This window comes from Heloderma suspectum, chromosome Z (genome assembly GCF_057233095.1).
Source record: "Heloderma suspectum isolate Gila_16-S chromosome Z, 16-S_ref, whole genome shotgun sequence".
Taxonomy (NCBI): domain Eukaryota; kingdom Metazoa; phylum Chordata; class Lepidosauria; order Squamata; family Helodermatidae; genus Heloderma; species Heloderma suspectum.
Window position 1 is genome coordinate 4,506,139 of NC_139476.1, and position 22,243 is coordinate 4,528,381.

General features: G+C 46.1%; 1 protein-coding gene across 1 annotated transcript; it reads right to left on the reverse strand.

Moving 5' to 3' along the window:
- Positions 1 to 2,920: 2,920 nt before the first annotated feature.
- On the reverse strand, positions 2,921 to 9,913 carry LOC146333528 (uncharacterized). The gene is made up of 2 exons (XM_084826366.1): positions 9,771 to 9,913; positions 2,921 to 3,419 (listed from the first exon to the last, which is right to left on the reverse strand). The coding sequence occupies exons 1-2, from the start codon at positions 9,911 to 9,913 to the stop codon at positions 2,921 to 2,923; spliced, it is 642 nt and encodes a 213-aa protein (XP_084682492.1).
- Positions 9,914 to 22,243: the final 12,330 nt, after the last annotated feature.

Consider the following 22,243-nt stretch of genomic DNA (forward strand, 5'->3'; position numbering starts at 1 on the left):
TTACTTTGTAAACTGCAAGTGTGAATGGTGGATCAACACAAACAGCCATAACAATAATTAATCAATAAGAAATTGATAATGCATAGCAAGAACACCCCACATCACTCACTTATCATAAACAACAACTATTAACCACAGTCAACCAAGCACAAATTGATAATAAAGAACTGGAGTGTCCCACATTGCTCGTAATTCTGACCTGGATCCCAAAAGCTGGGAGGACGTAAAACGATGACCGGGTGGCAGATCTGGAAATCAGAAGCTGTCTGGAAGCTGGGAGCACAAAAAAACCAACCCAGGATATTCACCAGTCTTATTTGTTTGCCGGATGCCAACAGATGACAGCCCTAAGACACTTCCTACCACCTTGAACCAGGTGCCTCTCGCAATCTACATTCTCTGAACTGCTTGCATCACAAGAACCACACGTGCCAGGAATGGGAAAAAGATCTGCGATCTTCCCAGATTAAAAGGCACAAGGCAAGCCCGAAACGTCATGCTGGAAAAAGGCCAGTATATTAATCACCGCAAGATGTTAACCCCAGACAAGCTCTCCGCCAGCCACGGGACCACACCTTATATATGCTCCTAGTCACTAGAACTGAAAAAGGGGAGTACATAAAAACCAACAAGGGACTGTCTATTCATTCAGACCAGGGTTGTGCAACTGTGAGAGGGCTGGGGGCCATTCCAGGAAAAACAACAACAACAACACTTTGCCTCTGAAATTGGGTGGCAAAATGCTTCGTAGCAGTATGGAGTGGTTGCTTGCAAGCTAAATTTACCCGTTCAGCACTCTGTAGCGGCATGGAGCTTCTCATTTTCCAACATTAAGGGTGCAGTCCTATGCGTGTTTAAAGAGAAAAAGTCCTACAACTCCCAGCATGGCTGGCTGGGGGATCCTGGGAGTCGTAGGACTATTTTCTGTCTAAAAATGCATAGGATTGCACCCTAAGTTTGTTCTGCCCCATTACATCAGTTTGCAGTTTTTTTCTAAAACACCCCCCCCCCCCAATGCTCACATATTTCCATGCTCATTTCTCTGGTTATGCTCATTTTTGTATGCACTGCAGGGATGTCCAAATCGGCAAAACTCGAGCTTACTGAGTTCAAGCTCGTTTTGACTCAAGTCCATATCGTATTGTGGGCTTTGCTTTTTTTTAATGAAAACTCATGCATATTTTTCTGTGCATCTTAAAATGTACACATCAATCGTGTGCATCTTTGAAATGCATGTATTCTTCTCCTGCTGACTGAAATGGCTGTGTGTGCATTTTTTAAAAGCACGCATTTTTTTCATGTGCATTTTTCAAATGCATGCCTGTTGTTGAACACTCCTTTTTTGGGGGTGTGTGAATCACATTGCAAGCTTGGAAATGGATGGGCTTAGACCACACATTCTGTCTGAGTCTGTCTTCAGTCGAGAAGGTGTCAGCTGGGTAAATCCCGATCAAAAACGAACTGAGACTAATTTCTCATACATCCCTAATGCAGTATAGAACAGCCTCGTCTACCTTGGCACACTCCAGATGTTTTGGATGACAACACCCTGCACTCCTGACCATTCCTGGCTGTGGCTGATGGGACTTGAAGTCCCAAACATCTGGAGGTCACCAAGTTGGAGAAGCCTTTGACAGACAATCCTGCAATAGATGGACAAATTCCTTCACCTGGTCTGAGGCAACTTCCAACATTCTTATAGTTGTATTGAGCCTCTTTACAAAGATTTATTTTTATTTTTTACATCAATTTTTTATTGTAAGTTTCAACAAAACAAAACAAGCAGACAAAAACATAACAAAACGAAAAAAACTGAAAATTTAACAACATACTCTAAAGCCCTCAGTTTCGAATATTACAATTCGAAAGGAGATTGGACTCAATGTTCTTATAGGCCCCTTCCAACCCTATTATTCTATGAATATTCTAGAGAGAAAAAAAAAGGGAAAAAAAAGAATAGATTACACATAAATTTCAGTAAAAGCAGGCCGGATATCCAAATATAAAGATGCACATTTCAAAACACGTAGGTTATTTGATTATAATTATGTTATTTTTAAAATCAGCAAGTAGCAAATGAAATATTGGCTGGATTATAGAACCCCTCTTTTGCTTTTCACCACAACAAGCATGCATAATAAATTTTTCACTGGCTGTGTTGTACATCATTGTTATGATACACAATTCCTTTCTGTTCTTAATTTGTTTCTGATATATCTGATTTTATTTTATTTTATTGGTTCTGCCCAGCGAGTCTTAGCAATGAAGGAAACCCACAGCTGCCACTTCTACAGCCATGTCCTCTCTGGCTGGAAAATGCAATATCATGCTAATACCTATAAGACCAGGGGCGGGCCGCTGCACCCGCTGTTCCCCCAATTTTTAAAAAAATGGTCTCAAAAACAAAATGGTGTCTGGAGCGGCCCTTTTGAAGCTCTTTTGACCCTTTTAGTGCTCTGTAGCTACTATGGAGCACCCAAAATGTCAAAAGTAGCTTGAAAACAAGCTAAATTTGATCTGTTTGGTGCTCCGTAGCCACTCCGGGTGCCATGTTAACATTCTTAAGAGCGCAATCCTATGCATGTTTAGACAGGGAAAAGTCGTACAACTCCCAGCATACCCCAGCCAGTTGTAGGCCTTTTCTCTGTCTAAACTTGCATAGGATTGCACCCCAATTTAACATCCTTAAATTTATTTATTTATTTATTTATTTATTTCATTTCTATACCGCCCAATAGCCGAAGCTCTCTGGGCGGTTCACAAAAATTAAAACCAAACAACACACAATAAAACAATTTAAAATATATAGAACATTAAAACCACAATATAACAATACAACCACAATAAAACCTAGCAGCAGTACAGGAGTTTAAAATACAGATTTAAAACAGCAAAGATAAAAATTTAGAAAGCTAAAACGCTAAAATGCCTGGGAAAATAAAAAGGTCTTCACCTGGCGCTGAAAGGAGTACAATGTAGGCGCCAGGCAAACCTCACTAGGGAGCTCATTCCAGAGCCGGGGTGCCACAACAGAAAAAGCCCTCCTCCTAGTAGCCACCCGCCTCACTTCCTTTGGCAGGGGCTCACGGAGAAGGGCCGCTGAGGATGATCTTAAGGTCCGGGCAGGCACATATGGGAGGAGGCGATCCTTCAGGTAACCTGGCCCCAAGCCGTTAAGGGCTTTTAATGTTAACACCAGCACTTTGAATCGGGCCCGGAAATGGACTGGCACCCAGTGCAGCTGGAAAAGTACTGGCGTAATATGAGCTCGCAGGCCAGTCCCTGTTAACAATCTTGCTGCCCTATTTTGGACCAGCTGAAGTTTCCGGACCGTTTTCAAAGGCAGCCCCACGTATAACGCATTGCAGTAATCCAGACAAGAAGTTATCAGAGCATGGAGAACTGTAGCTAGGCTATCTCTGTCCAGAGAAGGGCATAGTTGGTATATCAGCCTAAGCTGATAAAAAGTGCTCCGTGCCACTGAGTTCACCTGTGCCTCAAGTGACAGTTCTGGATCCAAGAGCACCCCCAAACTACGAACCTGATCCTTTAGGGGGAGTGCAACCCCCTCCAGAACAGGTTGAATATCACCTAGCCGGGCAGACGAACCACCCACTAACAGTACCTCCGTCTTGTCTGGATTGAGTTTCAGTTTATTAGCCCTCATCCAGTCCATTACCGTGCCCAGGCACTGGTTCAGAACAGCCACTGCCTCACCTGGTTTTGATGAGAAAGAGAGGTAGAGCTGGGTGTCATCCGCATATTGATGGCACCACAGCCCACACCTCCGGATAACCTCTCCCAGTGGTTTCATGTAGATGTTAAACAGCATGGGGGATAAAATAGAGCCCTGTGGAACCCCATGGCACAATTGCCATGGCACAGAGCAATAATCCCCCAGCACCACCTTCTGGAATCGGCCATCCAAGTAGGAGCGGAACCACTGTAGTGCAGTGCCTCCAACTCCCAACCCAGACAACCTATCCAGAAGGATACCATGGTCGATGGTATCGAAAGCCGCTGAGAGGTCCAGGAGAATCACCAGGGTCGCACTCCCCCTGTCCCTCTCCCGGCAGAGGTCATCCCACAGGGCGACCAAGGCAGTTTCCGTTCCAAAACCAGGCCTGAAGCCCGATTGAAATGGATCTAGATAATCCGTTTCATTCAAGAGTGCCTGGAGCTATCCTACAACCACCCGCTCAAGCACCTTGCCCAGGAAGGGGGTGTTGGCCACTGGCCTATAATTGTTAACATCCTCTGGGTCCAGGTTAGGCTTTTTCAGGAGTGGTCTAATTACTGCCTCTGTTAAAGCGGCAGGCACCACTCCCTCTCTCAAGGAGGAATTTACAACCTCCTGGACCCAGCCGGACAACCCCTCCTTGTTTGATTTAATAAGCCATGAAGGGCAAGGGTCAAGCACACAAGTGGTCGATCGGACTTGGCCAAGCACTTTGTCCGCTTCCTCAGGCCTCAGTAACTGAAACTCATCCAATAAAACTGGACCAGACGGTGCTCTGAACGCCTCTACCAATGGAATTATCTTTATATATATAAATTATCTTTATATTTTTTCAGCACTGCAGGGGGGAGGGGAGTTGTGGCCCCCAGGTGAAAAGTGGCCTCTGTACATCCCAAAGTTGCTCACCTCTGTTGTAGACTATGAATGGGCAGATCTGTCCATCTCAGTAGGCTGGTTGGTTTTTGGAGGTCAAACTGGTTCTCTCCCATTTCCACATAAACTTGCAATGGTGATGGTGATTAAAAAACAACAACTGTACGGAAATCTGCATTTTTTGGGGGTACCCATTTTTCCTAAATTTTGTGTATATTTCTTCTGTGTATACATTTCCTAAAGTACTTTATTTTGCTGAAATGCAGTTTTGTGCATTTTCCCTCACCTATGTGAATTTTTTGTGTGCACGTTCCCCCTGAGACCCACAGCACTGGAACGCTCATGCTAAATGCTGATTTTGAGAATGCCAGAAATTCAGAATGCCAGGTCTGAACTTTGTTGGGGTTCGGCTCAGCTCAGAATGAGTTTGGAAGCAAGGTTGTAAGATTGCCATTACGAGCATCCCCCCAACCAACGTTTGAAAATCAGTGCTATCCCTAATCGTTGACTAATGCACATGCCCAGCCCTGAACTGACTAGACAACTAAGAGGTAATGCGAATGAAGCTATCCACTATTCATAAAAGGATGCTTTACCGTTCTGCTGGAAAGCTGAGTGAGAAAGTCAATGTATCTATTTTTGCTGGTGGATTGAAGCATATCTCCCTCTCTGATCTTAAAAATATGGCCCATCTATTGAAAGCTTGGGAAACACTGATCTAGGTAGAAAGAAACACACCCTATACATCAGGGATAAGCAAAAGGCCACCCTCCAGATCCTTTGACCTAGAATTCCCATCATTCCATACCATTGGCCATGCTGGTAGAGGCTGATGGGAATTGTAGCCCAAAACATTTGGAGGGTGTACCAGGTTGGTGAAAGCTGTGCTACACCATGGAGCAGAGCAGGGGAGTTGGAATACGACATCCGTTCCCTATTGTTCCAGGGGTTTACTTGGCCCTGACTTCCTCAATTCCTAAATCGCACTTAAGCAAGAACCCTGTTCAGCTGTTCAAACTACATTGTTTTCCACAGCAGCCACCAAATGCCCCAATGGGAAGCTCACAAGTAGGCCATCAGCACAACAGCATCCTCCCACTCATGGTCCCCAGTATACTGCCTCTGATTGTGGATGTAATATATAGCCATCAGGACTCGTAGACATTGATAGCATTCTTCTCTTCCAGGAATTTGTCCAACCCCCTTTTAAAGCCATCCAAATTGGTGGCCATCACTACATTTTGTGGTAGTGAATGCCATAGTTTCACTCTGTGCTGTGTGAAGGACTGCCTTTTATGTGTCCTGAATCTCCCACCAATCTGCATCCCTGACCATTGCCCATGCTGATGGGACTTGTAGTCCAAAACATTCAGAAGGTGTGCCAAGTTGCCCATCTCTACTGTACTGGTTGTGATGGATTCCTATACTCCACTGATGATTTCTGGCATTCTGAACATGGGTTTAGGGCCAAACGCTTGCCTCAGATTAAAGATGCCTCTCCTCTAGACATCCTCGCCTCCCTCCCAGCAATGCTGTGCATCCAAAACGCAAGATCTATGATGCTGCACACACTTCAAAGCCCCCAGACTTGGCTTCCGTGCTGCAAGCTGTCAAATCGTGTTGTTTTAATGAGCTCAAGAAGTTCATGGCCAGTGCCGCAGAGAAAGCCACAAGTTCCATGCAACTTAGTTTCCTTCCTTCCTTCCTTCCTTCCTTCCTTCCTTCCTTCCTTCCTTCTACAGTAATTGTGAACACATCACAGAGGCACCAGAGTTTGCACATGAGGGGGAAAAAAAAGACTGAGACACTGAGATGATCACCCACAAAGGCTCAATCTGAGCAAAAGATCATTTGTATCCCACCCTGTATCATTAAGATCTCAGGGCCACATACAGATAAAATCATTTTAAACAGTATAAAACAATAAATAATTCAAACAGCTAAAATCATATTAAACCATTAAACAAGCTAGTACCGGTTAAAATCTAAAACAATGAACAATTAAAACAGTGTGCTACTTTAGGAAATGCATTTAGCCCTCAAAGGTTTGCTTAAAAGCCATGTTTTTACTTGGTGCTGAAACGAGACCAATGTCTGTGCCAATCAGGCCTCCAAGGGGAGGGCGTTCCACAGCCGGGGGGCAACAGCAGAGAAGGCCCTCTCCCATGTCCCACCACAGTGCATGTCTCACACTGGTGGGACACAGAGGAGGGCCTTGAACCCGTACCACAGAGAACAAATCTGGGCATGCACAAAGCATTTCTCTGCAACACCACATCCAATCTGAGACCCAGCAACCCTACACAAAGGCTCACAATGGGAGAAACAAAACTGTCTGAATGGTGACAAGGGCAGCACTGTCATTACAGAGATCTGGAGGGCTTGGTGGATGGGTTGAGTCACTGCCAGTGGCATAGTGGTCAATTTGGAAGGGCAGGCATTCATCAAAATGATCCCCATAGCCACGCCCTCAAGAAGAGTCCAAACATGGTCTTCATTGCTCATTCGAGACCAAGCCAACCCCCCCCTCACACACACAAATACTTTGCATGACGACAGGGAAGGGAACCAAATATTGTTGCTGGGAAAATCATAGAATCATAGAATAGTAGGGTTGGAAGGGGCCTATAAGACCATTGAGTCCAGCCCCCTGCTCAATGCAGGAATCCAAGTCGAAGATAGAATCATAGAATAGTAGGGTTGGAAGGGGCCTATAAGACCATTGAGTCCAGCCCCCTGCTCAATGCAGGAATCCAAGTCGAAGATAGAATCATAGAATAGTAGGGTTGGAAGGGGCCTATAAGACCATTGAGTCCAGCCCCCTACTCAATGCAGGAATCCAAGTCGAAGATAGAATCATAGAATAGTAGGGTTGGAAGGGGCCTATAAGACCATTGAGTCCAGCCCCCTGCTCAATGCAGGAATCCAAGTCGAAGATAGAATCATAGAATAGTAGGGTTGGAAGGGGCCTATAAGACCATTGAGTCCAGCCCCCTGCTCAATGCAGGAATCCAAGTCGAAGATAGAATCATAGAATAGTAGGGTTGGAAGGGGCCTATAAGACCATTGAGTCCAGCCCCCTGCTCAATGCAGGAATCCAAGTCGAAGATAGAATCATAGAATAGTAGGGTTGGAAGGGGCCTAAAAGACCGTCAAGTCCAGCCCCCCCAGCTATAGTGAAGACTGCAGCTCAGCTCAGGGGGAACAGGGAAGTCTGAGGAGGGTGACAGATGACATCAGCATCCCTGCTGATAAAAAGACGTCCTGGTGCTGCACCCTATGAGCCCTGCCTCCGCTATGCCATTGGCCGCCAGGGAAAGGCAACCTCATGAAACGGGGTTGGTGTCCGCACCTCAGGGGTAGGAAACCTGCAGCCTCTAGATGTTGGTGGATGCTAACTCCTATCAGCCCCAGCAAATGTGGCCCAATTTTGTGGTCAAGTTTTCCCATCATGCTCCACCACCATTATCGATTGCTCAGCAAAGCAGAGCGATGAACCACAGGAAGGGATGTCAGCAGACTCTAGTTACAGGGTCAAGCTTGGCGGTTTTTCACCAGCTTGGCCTCTTGGATGGCAGCCCACGGATCCCCGAGCTTGCCGACCATTTGTGCCCACAATTTTGTGTAAACAGTGCTAATGACAGCCACCATTTTGCACAAGATGGCAATGTTTGTAAATAACTTACCTGCAATTTTGTGCAAGATGGTGGCTCGTGGACAAGAAGGACGCCGTGAGCTCTCGCCACCTGGTGCATTGTCCTGCATACCCATCAGGGTTGGGCAAGAGGCAGGAGTCCGGTGAGCAGCATGCAAGGTGGGTGCGGGGGAGTTCACCCATCCCTAACCACAGGTGGGAACATGAAGAAAAAAATGGCAGGGGCCTACAGGGCCACTTGGCAAAGCTCTGATGAGGTCCAACATACCCTGTGGATGCATGCCAGGAATGGGGCACATGAAGGGGGTTGAAAAATGAGGATCCACCATCCTTGGGAGAGATGGAGACTTTGATCATCGGCTTCTGATGGCACCAGGGTATGGGGGGGGGAGAAAGGAAATGATGCATCACCATGGCAACTGGATGATTCTGAGGTTGAGAGGATGGAGATGTGGGAATAACAGTCCTTCATGGCCAGGCACGAATATGAAGGGAGAGAAGGATGATGTGTTCCTGTTTTTATTTTTATTTTACTTTTTTAAAAAGACAGAATAACCTTAGGCTTTCAAACTCCCAAATCTCCTCCTTAGCAGTTTCTAATTTACTGCTGCTTTATCTTGACATCCCACAGCAGAAATCGTGATGAATGGGGTGGGTGTTAAAAAAAAAAAAAAAGGAGTTACATTCCCACGGCTTGAAAAACCAAACAAAAGAACTGAGCAAGGATTGCTTCTTCTGGCTCTGCAAATGTTGCCCTAACCACCTGCAGTCTGCAGAGGTGTTCCTCAGAGTGCTTAATTCTCTCTCCCCACTCAAGTTCTCAGAGGCCGATAATCCTTTTCGTCCCCATCTTGCACCAAGACGACCCCATCCAATCCGGTGGCCTCCAGATATGTTGGGACAGCAGCTCCCATGAACTCCAGTCTGCATGGCAATTGCAGGCTGCCTGCAGCCCAACACTTCAGCAGCAGGTTCAAGAAGGCAGGTGTACACCAGGTGGAACACCTTGTCCACATCCTTGGGCCTCAACAGCTGAAACTCATCCAATGAACAGTATCCAACTGTGTCATGCCACCAGCACAAATGATGTTGCAGTAGGAATGATTTTGTAAAATCTGTTCTGTCTGTATTTTGCCAATTATAAGGTGCCTTTCATTCTGTCATCATCATCATATTTATATCCCACCTTTTCCCCAATACTGGGACTCAAGACCATTTAAAACTTGTATGGTTAAACCATATAAATAGAAATATACAAAAGTTAAAATATAATTAAATCATCAATAATATTAAAATTGTATAAAATATCAAAATTTTAACAGACCACAATAGTACCGATCCATCTTATTCTCACAGGTCCAGACTAGCTATCGCCAAAGGCCTGCCGGAACAAAAACGTTTTTGCCTGCCTGCGGGAAACATGGCAAGGAAGGTACCACTCTGGCCTCCCTGGGAAGGGAGTTCCAGAGTCTTGGGGCAGCCACTGGGAAGGCCCTCTCCCACGTTCCCCCCAGGCGAGCCTGTGACGGCGGCGCGACCACGAGAAGGGCCTCCCCGGAAGATCTCAGGGCACGAGCAGACTCATAGGAGAGAATACAGTCTTCCAGATAAGCTGGACCCGAGCCATCTAGGGCTTTATAGGACATGGCCAGCACTTTGAATTGTGCCCGGAAACAGACTGGGAGCCCGTGGAGCTGTTCTAGCAGGGGAGCAGTATGCTCCCTGTAGCCAGCCCTAGGCAACCGTCTGGTAGCAGCTCTTTGCACCAGCTGAAGTTTCCGAGCGCTCTTCTGAGGCAGCCCCATGCGGAGCGCGCTACAGTGATCCAGGTGGGATGTGACTGAGGCGTGCGTCGCTGTGGCCAAGTGAGGCAGTGCAAGGAATGGGCGCAGCCGGCGCACTCGCTTTAGCGGTGCAGATGCACTCCTGGGCACCGCCGAAACCTGGGCATCCAGGCTCAGCACGGAATCCAGCAGGACACCCGAGCTGCGACCCTGGGTCTTCAGGGGGAGCGCAGCCCCTCCAGCACAAGCCGAGCCCCTACCTGATCCGCCTTTCAGCTGACCAGGAGCACCTCTGTCTTGTCTGGATGAAGCATCAGTCTGTTTGCCCTCATCCAGTCTGTTACCACCGACAGACACCGTTCAGCACCCGAACAGCTTCCTGGGAATTAGTGGAAAGGCAAAGCAGAGTTGGGCATCATCAGCGTACTGGTGACACCGAACCCCCAAACTCCGGACAGCCTCCCCTGGTGGTTTCATGTATCTGTTAAATAGCACAGGGGACAAAGCAGAACCCCGAGAGACCCCACAGGCCAACGGCCAGGGAGTCGAGCAGAGGTCCCCCAGCACCGCCTTCTGGGTCCGCCCCTCCAGGAAGGAATGGAGCCACTGCAAAACGGTGCCTCCAAGCCCCACCCCAGCGAGGCGGCCCAGAAGGATAGCCTGGTCGATGGTATCGGAAGCTTCTGAGAGGTCCAACAGAAGCAACAGGGACGCACTCCTGCTGTCTAGTCCTGGCGTAGGTCATCCACTAAGACGACCAAAGCTGTTGCTGTCCCATAGCTGGGTCTGAAGCCAGATTGAAATGGGTCTAGATAATATTTCTCATCCCCTAGGCAGAACTGAATTTTTTCCAGTTTCCAAAATGTGCATAAATTTGCATGCGCAAATGTGCAAATACCCCCCATGCACAAATCCACACCCAAAAGCACAGATCCCCCCCCCCTCCAATGCACATTTTCATGCTTTAACAGGGGAAATGTGCAATTTTGGCCGGTGTTTTCTTATTTTAGTTATTTTACTATGACTACATTTGCATACAATTCTAGAAAGAAAGAAAGAAAGAAAGAAAGAAAGAAAGAAAGGAAGGTAGGTAGGTCTGGAAGTCCACTGAATCTGTGCAACTTGGGGAAAGCCAGTCTGCTGCAAAATCCATAAGCTGGGTTCATAGAAATTCAAACTCATCTGATTCAGTTGCGGGTTTCTCCAACATCTCTACATTGTGCTAGCATAAATGAGGTTCCAACGTAGGGAAGTACGAAAGTCACTTACCATTTCGTGGATTATGTTGATGCTGGGGGGGGAGGCGTTCCGTCCCTCCCCCCGGAATCCTAGCTGGGGGGGGAGGCTCTCCGTTCCTCCCCCCAGGAATCCTCTGCGGCCGGCTGTGCTCTGCAGCGATTCTGCGGAGCTGCCGGCCGGCTCCGCCAGCAGCCGAACATCCGGCTGCTGGCTGGCAGGGACGCAAACGGCGGCGGCTGTAGCCGCTGCCGTTTGCGTCCCTGCAGTCAGCCGTGATAGGCTACGTAAATATTTACATAGCCTATCACGGCTGATTTAAAAAACAAAACAAAACGCGCGTACGCAAATGGCGGCGGTCATGGCTGCCGCCATTTTCGTTCCTTATTTTGGCACGTCTTAGTCTACATAAACATTTATGTAGACTAAGACGGCGAAAATAAGGGGAACACAAATAGCGTAGCGTAGAAGACCGGCTGCTGCAGCCGCCACCGCCGAACTGCCGCCGTAGACGCCGCCGCCAGGAAGATCCGCCCCAGGTAAGTCTCGTCCCGGGGGGGGGCGGGCCATTCCGCCACCGATTTCAGGGGGCCGAATGCGCTGGCATTTGGCCTCCCCGAGATTCGTGGCGGAATTTTCGTACATCCCTATTCCAATGTATGCACAAGAGAATCCGCCTAAAGTTACATTTGCGCAGGCAGTTGCACATTACACTTGCACAACTCATTGTGTGACCAGTTGCACATTACACTTCCGCATCCCATTGTGCATTACAGGTGTGCAACCCATTGCTCAACAGATTGTGCAACCTGTTGTGCCACTATCTGTGCAACTGCTGGCACAAACCCTTTTGCACAACCACTTGTGCAATGGACGGATTCAGCAGAGCTCCGCCGCCGCTATTTCAGTTTGTGGAATGAAACCCCTGGATGATACCCATTGAAACTGAACCAAATAGTGCTTGGGATACCTCTACTCAAGGAACTGCATTAATCGTGGTGTCCGATTCAATGATGGATTTGAGTGTCTTTATCTATTGAGCGACTTTATTTAGTTTACCTATTATCTATTTAGCGGCTTTATCTATTGAGCAACTTTATTTAACATATATATTGAAGCTGCTGAGTGCAGTTGTTGGGACTTTGGGGGCAAGGTATCAGCACTACACCAATGATGCTTAGCAATATGTCTCCATTGCGCCTGAATCAGAAGAGGTAGTGTGTGACCTGGAGCAGTGCTTAGATGCAGCGTTGGGCTGGATGAGACCAATAAGCTGAATCCCAATAAGATGGAGGTGCTGTGGGTAAGTGGTTCCTGGTTCCAGGTATTAAGGAGTTTACCCATTCGGATGGGGTTATACTCCCCATGAAACAACAGGCAAACAGATGAGGAGTGTTCCTAGATCATCATTGTCATTAGAGGGTTAGAGCCAAAGTGACTGTCGTGGCGAGTGCTTTTTACCAACTTTGGCTGGTACGTCAACTGCTCCCATTCCTGGATAAGGCTAACTTAACCACTGAGATCCAGGACTGGTAACCTTGAGACTGAGCTACTGTAATGCTGTCTGTGTCGGGCTGCCCTTAAGGCTGGACTGGAACGTGAAAGGAGTGCCTTGCCATGAGCACATATCACCTGTCCTGATTAGAGCTGCACTGGCTCCCAGTTTGCTCCTGAGCCAGGTGCAAGATACTATTATTGACATATAAAGCCGTAAGCAGCTTAGGACTGGGTTACCGGAAAGATCCCACCCCCCATCATATAGACCCATTTTGTTGTTTATTCGGTCAGTCGCTTCCGACTCTTCGTGACTTCATGGACCAGCCCACACCAGAGCTTCCTGTTGGCTGTCGCCACCCCCAATTCCCCCAAGGTCGAGTACAGACGCATTAGACCACTACAGTCTTTGGGGGAGGCCTTGCTATTTGTGCCACACCCTGCAGAGTCCCATCTGGCATCAACATGGCAAGGGGACTTCTCTGTGGTGGCACCCTCCCTCTGGCATGACCCCAGAGGGAGTCTGCAATACAACAGGGCCCGAGGATCAGGTGCTTTCAATGATGACTAAAAACTGACTTGTTTACTCATGCTTTTTCCCAGCCATCAACGTATCTAATGGTACGATGGACCATTTTGCGATATGTCATGAACTGCTTTGGGATTTTTAAAATGGGATAGGAATGTTCTAAAATAAATAAACCATCTTCATTTGAAAAAGCTGGTTGACTTCACTGATTAAAAAACACACAACAACCAAGACCTGTGGGGAGGGTTTGGGAATCCAGGGATGCAGCCAAAAACTGAATGTAAGAGGGCCCAGGTGATGTCAGTGGCTCAGAGCATCCATTACCAACTCAACCACATAGAGATTTTATTATATTAATTAAGCACTATATACATATTAAAGGTAAAGGTGTCCCCAGCCAGTCGTGTCCGACTCTAGGGTGCGGTGCTCATCTCCATTTCTAAGCCGAAGAGCCAGCGCTGTCCGAAGATGCTTCCGTGGTCATGTGGCCGGCATGACTGAACACCGAGGTGCACAGAACGCTGCTACCTTTCCCGCCAAGGCGGTACCTATGTATCTACTTGCACTTTCTTGCTTTCAAACTGCTAGGTTGGCAGAAATATACATATTATTAAGATATAAATAAAACTTTGGTTGGTGTGCCAACTATGCCCGTTCTTGGATAGGGAAAGCCTAGCTGTGATGACCCTTATACTAGTAACCTCACGATTAGACTACTGTACTGAACACTATGTGGGGTTACCCTTGCAGTTGGTTTGGATGCTGAAGCGAGTGCCAAATGCAGCAGCTAGGATTTTCAGTGGAGCACCAAGCTGTACATATATTACGGTTGTATTAAAAGAACTGCACTATCTGCCCATTTGCTACCGAGCCATGTTCAAGGATTTGTTGTTCAAGCAAAAGCAAGAAGGAGAGCCCTCAAGGAAGAGCACCAAATGAATCAACGGACCCTCAGTATAATAAGGGAACTCGAGAAAAAGATATATGTGATATATATAGAAAGTAGATGCAGCTAGTTCTGTTTGGCGTGCATGTGTAACAGGTAGAAGTACAAGGTCTCAAATAGACAACGGACCAGTGTGTCTGAAAAACATACCCAGGTGTGGTGACAATAAGATTAATTGCCGGAAAACTCTGTGTAGCAAGAATGTAGATATGACAATACTGCAAACACAGAGTCAAAAGAAATGATGAATCAACTTGGGAAATACAGATGGTGCGACAACTACCATGGAGAAATAGGTGATTTAAACCATAGGTGATGCATAGAATGAATAATATACCTTGCAAGTAGTTACGATTTGAAAATATCTCTTAATATTAACATACTCATACAGAAGTGAATATACTCATACAGAAATGAATTTAGTAGATGAGTATTATGTACTGTTAACAAAGGTTTCTCTCCCTGATGAAGTACAGAAACAGCATCGAAACCTAGCATTGTAGTCATTGTTTACTATTATTATTTAATAGTAATAATATTGTTTAATAGTAATAATAGTAGTAAACTTGTTTAATGGCAATTCCAACACCATGAGATAAATCTCATGGCATCAGATGTCCAGCAAAGGGACCTGCAGCCACTGATGCCATGGGTCAGACAGCCTTCCAACCATGAAATGGGGCTGGAACGAGTGCAATAAAAAGGTTGCTGAGTTTAATAGCTGGGCTGTGAAAATAAACACAGAGAGTTACAACCCTCACCTTCACATGGCCTCAACTCAAACAAGCTGCCCCAATTATTTCTGTCCTGGGGAGCAGGTAGTTGCCACACATGGGTAATGAAAAGGCCTATGCCATGGAGAGGTTGGCGTTAGCTAGGGCTGGGAGGATGCCTATTTCTGACCCATGTCATTGTTGTGTCTTTATCCTGCTAGAATTCCAGGTACTGTTTAACACCAGCATATGCTAGGCCAGCGGGGGAAAAACCACAGACCTGGGGGGCAAATCTAGGATTTAACTTCTAGAAACCCCAGGGAACTAATGGAGCTCTAGAGGACAACTCTAGGAACGTGCAGTAGCCAAGATTTTAACAAGCCATCCCCAGAAGGAAAAAAAAATGGGGGAATAATTTCCCAGAGACAGTAGGGACAAGAAGTCTGCCCCTGGTGACTGAAGACAGCAGGGACATAGTCTGCAGGAGCATTGCACTCAATCCAGGGGCAGAGAGACCAGTTGTTAGTTACTCAGCCTCTCCCTATTTACTTGGAGTATTCCTTTTTAAAAGTGTTATTAAAAGTGTTATTTCTTCCGTTACTCATTTGTTTGCTTTACATTTTGTTTGCATTACTGATTTGGAACATTATTGATTCGGTGCAATGGGGGCTAACAGGGAAAGACCCTTCTCTGTAGTGGCCCCTCTGTCTATGGAATGCCCTTTCCAGGGAGATCTGCATGGTGTCCTCAATGTATACATTTATTTAGATGCCAAGTTAAGACCTGCCTCTTACAGCAGGCATTTAAGGGGCAACCCTATGAATGTTTAGACCAAAAACAAAAGTCCTACGACTCCCAACATTCCCCAGCTAGGACTGCTGGCTGGGAAATGCTGAGAGTTGTAGGACTTTTTTCTGTATAAACATGCATAGGATCGAACTCTTAATCTTTAATTCATTGCTTTCATCATTACCTTTACTTCTGGTTCTTTAATATTTCTTAATATTTATAACATTCTAATATTTCATTTTGTGGATATCTTCATTGATGCATTTATTGTTTTGGTTGTTAATGACTTGGATTGGTCATTCATGACTTGGAGGAGGAGGTGCAAGGAATGCTTATGAAATTTGCAGATGACACAAAATTGGGTGGGATAACTAATACCCTGAAAGACAGAAACAAAATTCAAAGTGATCTTGATAGACTGGAGTGCTGGGCAGAAAAGGACATAATTAAATTTAATAGGGATAAATGCCAAGTTCTGCACCTAGGAAAAAGAAACCAAATGCACAGTTACAAGATGGGGGAGACTTGGCTTAACAATACTACAAGCGAGAAGGATCTTGGAACTGTGGTAGACCACAAGCTCAGTATGAGCCAACAACGTGATGTGGCTGCAAAAAAGGCAAATGCTATTTTGGGCTGCATTAATAGAAGCATAGCTTCCAAATCACATGAAGTACTAGTTCCCCTCTACTCAGCACGAGTTAGGCCGCATCTTGAGTACTGTATCCTGTTCTGGGACACAGTACTCAAGATGAGGTACTTTCCCACAGTACTTTCCCACATTTGCAGGAGGAAGGTTGGATTAGGTGATGTTTGAGTTCCCTTCCAAGTAGGTCTGTCACAGTATTGAAAGCAAAATCCAGGGTTGAGCCTTAGTTAGCTTTGATTGAAGTAAATCACCATAGTAGTTACTCGGTGGCTGCAGAATATCCCCCAACCTGGAGGAAAATCCAACATCAGTCCTACTTAGAATAGACCTATTGAAATGTATGGGACTTAACTATCATGACTAACTTAAGTCCCATTCCTTTCAGTGGATCTATTCTAAGTAGGACTTCTGTTGATTTTTGCCCCTGGTGGCCTCCAAATATTTTGGACTACAGTTCCCAACAGGTCCCACCATTGGTGATGTTGGCCCAAAACATCTGGAAAGCACCATGTTTGAGACATCTGAGCTATGTCATCTACCACTATCATATGGGTTCCCCCCCCCCTCTTGTTTTTGATATTGTCTGGCCTGAGAAAAGCTGTTTATGAAACCCAGAAATTTGCATACCAGAGACCAACTTTTGCATACAAAAAAGGTCTCGGGTTCAATACCTGAAATCTCAAGGTTCAGGCAAGGAAAGACTTTAAGGAAGCCTTCAGAAAATTACGACAATGCCACATTTCTCTGTGGCATGTTGCTTTCAGCTCTCTCTCATGAGAGATGTATAAAAAATGTGTTTCAGTTTGTTTTTTATCAGTTCACCCAGTTCGCATATTCCAGACTGAATAAGGTGTACCTTTGAAAACTGCACAGAAACACGCTTTGATAAATGGGAAAAGAATGCATACATTTGAAAAATGAGCACCACTGACGCGTACATTTGGAGAAAATATGCGTGCAAATACACATGGATTTTCATGCAAAAAGAAAAACACAAAGCTCGCAATCTAATACAGACTCAAGTTGGAACAAGCTTCAAGATGGAATTCAGAGAACTTTGGCGAACTTGATTTTTGCTGATTCGCACATCCTTAGCATCCATTCGTATATTTTGTGTTACCTGCTGCTTCAAAATCACAGCTTTTCAGTAAAAGAGATGCTGTTGTACACGTAAGGTAGACTTCCCCAACTGGCTGCCTCCAGATCTTTTGGCCTGCAACTTCAATAAACCCTGACCATTGGTTGCAATGGTTGAGGCTGATGGGAGTTGAAGTTCAAAACAACCGGAAGGCAACTGGTTGGCAGAAAGCTGCTCTGAGATCACTGGAGTCCATATGTCTCTCACGGCTGCTATACAGCCCATATTTGACCTCTTGAACAGCTTGGGGACAAGAAGCCCCACTCTCCAGAGGAGAATAAGTGGAGCTATCAAAGAGTCATACCAATAATAATAATTCAAGCAATAAAGAGGAACACATGTCTTTGTAAAGGAGGCTGGGTGGTTTTCCCATTTAATATCAAGGCTTGAAAAAAAAAGATGTTGCCATCCGAAAATTAGAGGAGCAGGGATTCTGTATGAAGAAACATAAAGGAATGCACATCAAGTGATGTCCAAGGAGGAGGTTGGTTTCTGTGCACCTTTACTGGATCAGGGCCATCACATTTTCAGCTAAGGACACAATCCTATGCATGTTTACACAGAAAAAAAGTCCTACGAACAACATGGCTGGCTGGTGCATGCTGGCAGTTGTAGGACTTATTTCTGTCTAAACACGCATAAGATTATACTCTAGATGCTCCAACTTCCTCCACGAATAACAAAGAAAGCCCTGATTTTCTCCTTCATGTCCAAGAATCAAATGATTGGAGCAGGAGGGGCGGGGAGGGGGTTACTAACATCCACAAGTCCCTGACTCTTCCCAATTTTAGCCAAATGAGGCCCCCTTGCAGCCTTCCAGAAACAACAGCTAAGTGGAAGCTTTCTCAAAAAATAAGACTCTGTCTAGAAAGATGTGGGCAGCCGGTGATGGAAGCTTGAATCAGGAGGGGGATGATTCAAATACTGCCCCTCAAAATGGTAGCAAAAGGAGTCATCATGAGAGGAGCCAGCACGAGGCCTGTCTTATAATTTGGGATGTCGGAGAAATCCACCACGCAATCAGAAGAGTTTGGATTTTTATGAATCTGACCCATGAATTCTGCAGCGGACAAGTTTTCCCTCAATTGGGCAGATTCTGCAGACCTGAAAATCGTTTGTCTAACTTTCTGGAATTTTGCATAAATTTAGTAAAAGATTAAAAAAAAAAAACCAGCCGAAAATGTGCATTTGCCCCATAGGCATGTGAAAATGCGCATTTTGGGGAGGTTAGTGTATTGGGGGGTTTGCACATTTTTGCAAGTGCAAATCTGCACAGCCACAAATGTGTGCAGGTGTCAATTTGCGCAAATTTGCAAACTAAAAAAAATCTGATTCCATCGACTAGCGGACGATGGACTGAAAGGTTCCTGACAATTCGTGAAATGCAGATGGAATGGGTTTTTACACAATCTGTACATCCCTACTTGTAATTCAGCAGGAGCGCGGGATTTCTTTCAGCCCCAGGGCTGAATGCCGTGCAGTGGTAGGCATGGCTGAAAGCAAAAGGGGCAGGGCCTGAAATTGCATATGTTAGCTTAGAGCACTTAATGTTAGTAACAAAGCCTTAAAAGAGGCATTTCAGCCTTTCAGAATGGAGGAAAAAAGTGCACGGAAGCCAGGAAACCATCCAAATGATCCATGATTGGGAGAAAGGGGGTGGGGCCAGAGAAAGGGGGAAATTACCTCCCCAGTGGTCATCTGGGGACCCCCAGGGGGCCCTCAAACCTGAGGTGCTGCACTCCTGGCATACACGAGCCACCTTTAGGGCCCACATTCCCCCTACAAAGTGAGCCTTTGGAGCATCCGACGAGCTCCTTACGACTTGTATGTCTCTTGCCTCGGGAAAGACTGGGTGCTGTGGGAGATCTTACAGGGCTGCTGGTAACAGAAGATGCTCTGTGCATGGCCATGGGAACCAAGTTCCTAGCATCTGGCGGGTTGTGATCAGAGACTGAGGGTGCGTGCGATGGATATATGACCTTCCCCCTATGGGTTTTGATAGCGGAGGAGCCTAGAGGTTGCTTTCATAACACCACTAGACCTGCTACCCCAAAGCTTCACAGAGAATGCAAATGAACTCCATCATTAAGCCTTCCAGAAATTACAGAGTCATAGGATCCATCCCTCCAGCCCTTCCCCTCAAAATAAAGTAAGGTTCCAGTCCTCATGGCTCTGAACAAAGGGCTGAGTTAAATATGAACCCAGAAAACTGCTTTATACCGAGTGTTATGATAGGTCCAGCGAGCACAACGACTGGCGGCAGCTCCCCTGGGTTTCAACTGGGGTTTTTGCCAGACCTACCTCGGGACTGAACCCAGGACCTTCAAATGTGGGAAATGGCAGCTTGTCCTTTTACATAAAGGGCCCTTTTGTGCAAATGGCAGCCATAAATGGGCCCATTTACACAAAATCACAGTCATAAATGGTTTAAATAGTCCATTTACGCCTGTAATTTTGTGTAAACATCCTATTTATGGCCACCATTTGCGCAAAAGGGCCCTTTACAAAAAAGGATGAGCTGCAGGATGCCGTGTGCTGCTTGCTGGGTGATCACAGGCTGCCCAGAGGCACACAGCGAACAGGATCAGGCAGCCAGCAAGGTTCCCGCAAGCAGTGTGCAGCATGTGTGCGGGTGAGCTCCGCCGTCCTCGTCGGACTACAACTCCCAGAAACCCTGGCAGGAAACTGATGTCGCTTTCCTGCTGGAGGATTCTGGGGAGGAAAGTAACTCTCCAGAGGCTACACAGCATCCACAGCTGAGGTGCATTTTGAACCCAGATCCTATGCCAAGCAGTGTGAAGTGGTACAGCTGGTGGTGTGCAGTGGTACAGCCCTGACCCAGGTTTACTGCTTCCTCCTGCTGTTTGAGAGAAAGCGGGATCCTGAGCAATATGTACAGGCAAAACACTTGACTGGATCATCCCCTGGCAAAGCAACAGCAAACCAGACTTCCAACACAACAACTCTGACATTCCCAAATGGAAAATCTGTGTACCCTCAGACTTCTGGGTAGTGTCTTTTTGAACTGTGAACCTCTTTAAAAAAAGAAAGAAAAGGATTTGGCCTTACATGCCTTCGCAAACATTCTCCCTTCTTCTCTCTGCAATCTTGAGAGTCACCCTGTTGACCTGTGTACACCAAAGCCTGATCTATGTAAGTGGCAAAGTGAGGTGGTAGAGTCCTCAGATGGTACCAGGGACTGTACCACTTTAAGTTGTAGAGATGTTTGTGTAGATGTGTGTGTGTGTGTGTGGGGGGGGGATATCATTCTTGAATGTTAAAAAATATAAATCCCTGCATGTAGAAAGCTAGGTTCTAGCCCAGCCCTTCTTTGCTATGGTAGATTTCTACATGTTTAGAGGGGTTATGTTTGGTTTGGTTTGGTGTTGTTGTTTTTTTAATTTCAAAAAATAGTACAGTGTATTCTACCACTTCAAGACTCTGCCTTGTCATCCTGCTGCCTCTACAGAGCAGAACTAAGTCCATGAAGTCAGGTATGTAGCTTGCTTTCCCGAGTGACTGCCCATATGTAAAGAATGCGCTTATCTCACCGAGTTTGAGAATTTTCCAAGAAAAGCATTCCAAGAAACCAGCACAGACAAAAAAGAAAAGCAAAGCCAAGGAAAAAAGCTTGTGAACAGCCAGTGGGTTAAGCAGGCAAGGGATAACTACCTTTAATTCGATGCTGAAAGGATCATATTTTCTAAAGATATGGATTTGTTGGTTTCATGTTTGCTTGTTTTTAGGTCATCCTGCCCTGTCCAGATAAGTTTTGGGGTTCATTTATGTGAAACCAGGCAAATTAAAAAAGAAGAAGAATTGAGCAAATAATCTATAGATTAGAATTATCTTCGGAGGAGGGGTTTAGGGGCTCTGCAAAGGAGACTCCAAGGCAAGTGGAAATGAGGGATTTGGAACTGTCTCAAATGAATGGAGCCCTTGACACTCCCAAGGTCAAAAGGAAAGTCAGTGGCAGAGAGCCCAACATTCAGAACTGAGCAAGGGAGGAGCAGCGACTCTAGGCAAGGGAGGAGTAGCGACCATTTGTACATGAAGTGCCTTCATGATTAAGGATCACCTTTGTTTTCCAGGCTGACACAGCCGTGACTTGGCTATATCTGATTTAATTTATCTATACAGTGCTATCTCCCTCTCAGACAGAGAGTGCAAGCTGACAGTAATGGGGGAGTAATAGGGGAAATGAGCTTTTCTAACCATGCTGGGGGAGGGAATCCATGGACTCTGTCTGGACAGATGCTGAAACTTGATGGACACAGCAAGAGTACCAAACAAATATGGCATTGGCAACGAGCCCCAAGAAAACCGGAAGGGCCCAATCAAAACCTTCACCGGTCGTCTCTCTATTAAACCTCCAATTCCATTACCGGAATGAATGAGGATGTGTTTGCCAGCAGGGGAGACAGCAGGTGAAGTGTGGTGTAGTGGTTAGGGTGCTGGACGAGAACTTGGAAGACTCAGAAGGTTCGAATCCCCACTCGGCCACGAAGGTCACTGGGCGACTTTGGGCTGGTCCCTATCAGCCTAACCCACCTCACAGGGTTGTTGTGAGGATAAAATGGAGAGGAGGAGGATCATGTAAGCTGCCTTGGGTCCCTTGCAAGTGGGGAAAAAAGGGATATAAATGTAATAATAATTTTGGTAAGTGTGCATGGGGCAACCTCTGGGATGGATCGGAGC